At 45.1% G+C, this 7,008-nt stretch overlaps 1 protein-coding gene across 5 annotated transcripts in view; it reads left to right on the top strand.

Moving 5' to 3' along the window:
- The first annotated feature begins 903 nt into the window (after positions 1–903).
- The window catches only part of RCBTB1 (RCC1 and BTB domain containing protein 1), a 48,032-nt gene continuing 41,927 nt past the window's right edge, over positions 904–7,008 (top strand). The window contains exons 1-2 of one of the 5 annotated variants that reach the window (XM_034758516.1): positions 1,619–1,811; positions 5,538–5,639. In XM_034758516.1, coding sequence (XP_034614407.1) covers positions 5,631–5,639 — 9 coding nt within the window. In that variant the 5' untranslated portion in view covers positions 1,619–1,811; positions 5,538–5,630. Of the gene's footprint in view, positions 1,068–1,618; positions 1,812–3,323; positions 3,449–5,537; positions 5,640–7,008 lie in introns of those variants that run through there. The other 4 variants (XM_034758512.1, XM_034758514.1, XM_034758513.1 and 1 more) reach the window with 4 other exon arrangements.

Raw genomic sequence — 7,008 nt, 5'->3', positions numbered from 1 at the left:
CCCAAGATGATTCTTGTGCAAGACAAAGTGCTCTTAGAGGAGAGGACAGGCACCCCAAATCATCATTCCCTTTCTCTCTACTAATGGCATCAACACTTGAAAGGAAGCAGCACTGGGCTGGGGGGAGATCCTGACTGAAGGATTCAGCCAGTGAAGACTGTTGGAACTTGTGGTGAGAGAGACCTTTGCTTAAAATTCACTTAGCTTGTTAAGTTAGATATTAGTTGCATTTTACCTTTTTATTTCTTAGTTTTTAAGTGATTACAACTAATCTTTCTCTAGTTAATACATTTGTTTTATCTAAACCGGTATGTTTGGAAAACTTCATTTGGGATAACAGGATTTGTGTATACCATTTTCTATGAATTAAATGATTAACTTTATATGAGCTTGTAGTGTCCAGAAGGTTGCTAGGCAGTACAAGACATCCATTTCTGGGGGAAAGTCTGGGACTGGGAGTTTGCTGATGTAATTCAAGAGTCGCTGGCTATAGCACTTCTACAATATAGCTGAGTGATTTACATGTTGGAGGCTGTGTGAGCAGACCAGGAGTAGTTGCTGTCTGTTAAGCAGTGAGAAAGGCACTCCATGTTGGAGAACTGAGCTGTCCATCAGTCCAGATTGTTCCCTGCATAATGTCACTGGGTTTTTGGTTTTAGAAAATGTTAACTTTCTAAGTAAGCAACCACAATGTTGCTGACGCTATATGATGTTGCTGAGCTCTGCTCAAGGTAGAAGGCTGCTACTTTACCTCTGCAGAGGAAGCCAAGCCGCCTTCAGTCTATTTGCTCTTGCTCGCTATGTTCGCATAGCAGCCCCGTGCCCAGGAGGAGCTGTGCGGGGAGCGGGACGGGCGTACAGAAGAGGACGGAGCAGTGCAGCGCGCTTTCCCCACCGCCACTGCAGCAGCGAGGCACAGGGCTGGGCACAGCCAAACGCCGGGAGCTGCTCCAGCCCCGCTCTGCTGCCTGACCGGGGCCGGCTGAGGGAGATGGCGGGCGCCTCTCTGGCCTCGGGGCTGCCCCGCGGAGCGTCTGAAGGGCTCCGGAACCTGTAACCACCACCTGGTAGGCACAGCCCCTGCCCCACCCATTCGCCCTCCCAGGCTGCCCCCGCACCGCTTCCCTCCCCCCTGCCTCCGGGTTCACTCCCCAGCCACCGCCCGCCGGGCCCCACCTTCACTCTCTGGCCCCACCTGCAGCCTCCCCCCCCTCCCGCTTGCGTCCCGCGGCCATCAAGGAAGTGGGAGCGCCCCTCCCTCCCCGCCGGGCAGAGTGCGCGTCAGGCTAGGGCAGGGGAGGGGCAAGAGTTATGCGCCGGCTCGCGGTTCAGCGCTCTTGGTTCAGGCCGGCCTCCAAACTACATAACAGCGGCACCTGCGGAGAGTGGGTCCGTTACTCCCCTGCTTTAGGCCTGTCAGAGCCGGACACCGCCGGCCAATCAGAGCGCAGCGCTCAGTCTCGTCAGCTTCTGAGGCCGGGGCAAGCACCCAATGGGCGGTGAGAGCGGGCGGGACCTGTCACTGTCTGCGTGAGGCCTGAGAGGAGGAGTTAAGTTCGTTGCACCCGGATCCCGAACGGGAAAAGGGGCGGAGTTTGGTAGCACGTGACGAATGTTGGGTTTCTCGTTCTCTCCCGTCACATGATCTGGACCGGTCGCGGCAGCGTCCCGCACACTCCTAGTCTCCTGCTCCGCGCGCTGCCGGGGTGGCCGCGTCCAGGTGCCTCGTGGCGGGTTCGGGGCAGCAGCGACCCTGCCCCCCGCCGCGGGCCGGCGCTCGGCCGGGCAGGACGCTCCTAGCTCAACTCCAGGTATCCGGCGGGGCTGTGGGCGGCTCCGGCTTCCTGGTGCCGCTAGCGGGACCGGCGCAGTGCCGGTGCTAACCCACGGGCGGCCCTCAGCAGGGATATTTACTGCCCCCGGCCTCTGCACACAACACAAATTAATAGCCACCCCCTCCCCCCAGAGCTGCTCGGGGCCCTAAGCAGCTGTTTGATTTGCTTCTGCCTAGCGCTGGCTGTGGCCCGGCCGCTGCTCCAGAGGGCAGGGGGCTGGCTCTGCTCTAGCCGGGAGCGGGCGGAATCAGGCTTCACTCCTGGGGGGGTCGGGGCGAGGGAAAGTTTGGGGTGATGGTGGGGAGAGCGTGGGAATAGCTGCTGAGGGCAGAGCCTTTGACCGCGGGGTGCTCTGTGTGGGTGCTGACCCCCACCCCGGCTCTATGTGCGGGGCTGGTCGTTGCCTGGTGCCCTGCCTGCAGCTCCCTCCCGGCGTTGGCTGCTCTCCCCAGAGGTGGCTGCATTTCGGTGCTGTTGTGCAGAGAGCCGGTGCAGCGCGCTACGGCTCCCGCGGGCTGGGACCTGATTATTACAAATGATCCGTGCTCCGGAGTGACTCCCGGGCGGGTTGAATGGCCTATGTCTGGCGGGTCAGCGCTCCAGGCGCGTTCTGTCTACCTGGGGGTTTGGGTGGGTTGCTCCCTCTTCCCAAATTTGTGCGGCAGACATGTAAGAGGGGTTGTTTGCTTTGGATCTTTTTGCTGTTTTTTGGATGCTCAAGTAAAGCTTAAGAAAAAGGGGAAAGAAAAACATTCCACATATCTTTGTGCTTAAACTCACGGGTGAACAAGCATCTGTTAATGCCCGAGGCTCTCTTCCAGAGACTGTCACAAAAGAAAAGCAAGAACTTGGGTTCGTATGATATTAGTTGACTGAACTCAATGAAATTCAAATTGAAATTAAGGCTGACACTCTGCCTAGGGCACTGCAGCTATCCTGCATTGTGTAGCCATTTTAGCATATATGATATAATCAGGCCGTGCACTGTTCTGAGATCTCCCCCATAAATAGAGAATTGTACTACCTTGGAGTGAGTTAAAGATGAAGTGACAGCCTTTACCCTTTCACTGCACTGCAAGACCTAACATTCTTAGAGTTTGTAATGCTTGTTTGAAGTCCTTGCACTTTTCTGGAATGTGAATGTCTTATGAAATATCTGTTTTTCTGGGGTGTCATCTGCTTCCCTCATTGAACTTTAAGTACTGCCCTTTCTGTTCTCTCCCTCTTCCCACTTTACCTTTCTCTCCATCAAGGACCTCAATTCTTTCTTCAGAGAACTCCACAGGATTGATCAGCACTTGCTAATGCATCTTCATAGATGGATGACATAAATGACTTCTTCACCCTTAAGGGATGACTGTTCTATGACTGCAGTACTCTTAATTTATAAAGGAATAGGTCAGGAATCAAACTGGGATTAGCTGGATGGCACTGCAGAACACTAGTAAGCTAGCTTCTAGCAGAAACCTGAGTAATTCTCCAGTGATTACCTGAAGGAAAGATCAGGAAATACTTAATGTGTCAGAATGCTCTACTAGGGGAATGTTTTCTGAAAGGAGAAGGTACTTCATTCAGTACTGAAGAGAGTAAAGCTGGAAATTAGTCACAGAAAGGTAGTTGACACTAACAACCATGCTATTTTGCTGTGATAGTTATATTATTATTTCCAAATTTGAGTAGTAAAGATAATGAAATATGTCCTCATTTAGAGTGCTGCTGTTGTATAAGATAATTAAACCATTATATTTACTGTACAGACTCTGCACTGTATTAGCCAGTATAGAAGCATATCACTTTTTCCCCAAAGAGTCCTATAAGAGTGTAGGGTTACAAAAGTCCTGGGAGGTTGTTCCCTTGTTCCTGGTATGCAAGCATCTTAGAATCATAGAAGATTAGGGTTGGAAGAGATCTCAGGAGGTCATCTAGTCCAACCCCCTGCTTAAAGCAGCACCACCTAAATGATCCCAGCCAGGGCTTTGTCAAGCTGGGCCTTAAAAACCTCTAAGGCTGGAGATTCCACCATCATAGGATTTTTACTCTAATCCTATGAGCACCGATGCTTTTTAAATTAAATAAGTGTTTGCTTTCTATAGTGCTGGTACTTAGATTGGTAACATGCTCCAACCTTCTTGAATTTTTCATTTATGCTGGAAGTTTCCTTCACAATAGTTCTCCCACCAGTCTTTTCCCTATCTCTGCTAGCTAAATATTTTTGTTCAGCTCATCCTTCTTTGCTAATAATAGCGGGGCTTGCTTTCTTTCCTGCTCCATGGAAATGGAGAACTAATTTCTTAAGAAATTTGGACTTTGGACATTTCTGCGATAACTCTGTGTCTTCAAGTGACATCTCTGATGTAGTGGTTGTTGACCACCATCTTCCATCTCTTGCAGTCGGGACAGAGTTGTAAAACTTCCACCTGAGTAATTAAGGTTTTTAGATGCTTTCTAATGTAAACCCTTAGTCTAAGGAACAGGATTTTTTTTTTCATATAAAAGTTTTTGGATCTTACTTTTAAAGAATCTTAATATAGAAGTGAATGCAGAGATGACCTGTAACATCTGTATCATTATAGCTTTCATTGCACATGAAAGGATCCTAACAAATTAAATATATAAAGAGCCTTGTGTCTCCCTCATATTTACACAGCAAAGGCTAGGAGAAGTGTGGGGCATGCAAAAGTTTTTGAAGGAATGTAATATAAAAGTGGGGATATTGCACCCTTCTAAACTACAGGTAACCATAAACAGGCACCTGTATATTTTGAGAACCAAATCCATCATTGACCCTCTTGGGAAAACAATCCATAGAAGGGACAAACAATAAGTTTAAAATGACTCCCTCTGTGTTTAGCCAAATTGAAATAGATATTGTCATAGGAGTTGTTTAGGATAATTGGTCTGCTTCAGAAGTAATGATAATTCAGCTAAACAAAAATCAGCCATAATACTATAAAAAGGTTTGGGATTCATTGTAGTACTTAAATACTTTACATAGTTAAAACTGTTAAAACAGTTAACTGTTTAGGGATAATAACCTAGGATCTAATGATGACCCCATTTTATCTATCTTTCTGGCAGTTACTCAAGGCAAATAGTTAGGAATGTTTAATCATTATAAAATTAACAAACTCCTTCCCCAAACTTAGTGGAGGATATTCAAAAATAAAGCAGCAATGTGCAGGGATTTAAACATACCATAAAGGCAGTTACTATGATACAATTGTAAGGCCTATGTTAGGGACACACAAGAAAAGAGCCTTAAACCAAACATGTACACTTGGAAAGAGTATAAATTAGTGGTATAGGAGAAATTGAACGCTTTAAAAAATCTGATTCAAATGTCTAATGCAATCTTTGTGTTCTTATTGCTGTTTCTTTGCGTTTATGTTGCTATTATAAAATTGCAAAAGTAAGAAATGCCAAACATGACACTGACACTCTTTAAGCTTGAATTTTCATGTTTGTTGGTGCATCCCTAAAAATATTACCTTGAAACTTAATTCTTTTAAAAAATTGGTTAAAAGTTTGTTACTGTACCTGCTCTTGAGTCCCCCTGCCAACTCTTATGGTTTTACAACCAGATTTTCCTGTTTTGGTTTTGTTCTGTTTTTTTAAAATGTTTCTTTCCCCTGTTAATTTATGAAAGACCTATACATCTAGGAAACTGACTAAAATTCTGATCCTGCAAATTTTTCTCTGCAGATGCAGGCTTTGCCTGTAGGAACAACTGTTGCAGGATTAGGGTGCAACTGAGGGAAACAGTGGAAGTGGCTATACCCAACAGTACACTAGCAAATGCTCAAAGTAAATACGTTTTAAGAATAGAAATATTTTTCTCTAAACTTGTTCAGTTTGTCCGCTTGGGTGTTACTTGTAACGATAGTAAGTACACCATGTTCATGCAGAAGTGTGTTTTAAGTTGATTGTGTCCTTTAAAGCATAATTTAATTAATCTGGATTCTAAAACAATGTTAGGAATAATTTTAAAAAATCAGTTGAAAGCATTTTGTAAATATTTCCCTTTATTGACTTTGTAAGGGGATGGAGAGGGAATCCTAAATGATCCTTCTCCACATCTGTGACAATCAGCTTGCAAAATGTTGCTGGGAAAAGCAAACTAATGAGGAGAATTCATGAGCAGTTCAATCTGTACAAATCTGGATCTCCCCCCCTTCCCTCCAATGTTAAAGATGGTGGATTTAGCTTTTTTGATGTTTTTAATTTTTTTTATTTTCAGTACGATGTGTAAAAGTTCAGCTTTATTCCCCACCAATCTCCTCCTTTTGTTTGATAAACACTTTTGTTTATTTTTCTGTGTTTCAGTGAAGCTGAAATTAATATGGCTCTTTGTTTTTGTCCTTGTTTGAGCACTAGTACATTAGATCATTTCAAAGATGTCATCACAGCCCTGGGAATGGGGTTAATTAATGGATTTATGCTCCCTCTGCTGGCTTGTTCTGTCATAGTGGAACACAAAGCATTGCAGGTCCTGTATACTCTTATTTTAAATTGTTTGTCAGTGGATCAGATAACAGGAATGAAAATAGATATTTGGAATCCTGAGGACATTGCTCTGAATTATCATTGCTTGCCATCAATTTGATCTTTTGAGAGGGCCTAGAAATAAAAATACTAACTTGTTCATGTGCTGTTTTTCCAGGAATACAGCTCTACCTCGATATAACGCTGTCCTCGGGAGCCAAAAAATCTTACCGCGTTATAGGTGAAACTGCGTTATATTGAACTTGCTTTGATCCGCCGGAGTGCACAGCCCTGCCCCTCCGGAGCACTGCTTTACCGCGTTATATCAGAATTCGTGTTATATCAGGTTGCGTTATATTGGGGTAGAGGTGTATTTTGGTATAATAATTTTTAAAATGTGCACTTCAGGAATGCTAAATCTGATACACGGATGAAGTTCAGAATCTTCCTAGATCCTCCTTAAAACTGACCTCTGCCTTCAAATCCTGCCCTGTCTGTTTTCACCTGTTTTGTCTTCTCTTATACTTAGAATATAAGCTTCTCCAGGCAAGGACTGTCTTTGTTATGTTTGTAATAGTGTTTAGCACAATGGGCTGAGGCCTCTAGGGGTTACCACAATGCAAATAAATAATAATCAAATAAAAAGCAACAGAGGGTCCTGTGGCACCTTTGAGACTAACAAAGTCTGAAG

The sequence above is a fragment of the Trachemys scripta genome, chromosome 1 (assembly GCF_013100865.1).
Source record: "Trachemys scripta elegans isolate TJP31775 chromosome 1, CAS_Tse_1.0, whole genome shotgun sequence".
Lineage (NCBI taxonomy): Eukaryota > Metazoa > Chordata > Testudines > Emydidae > Trachemys > Trachemys scripta.
This window is presented reverse-complemented; position numbering and strand designations above follow the sequence as displayed.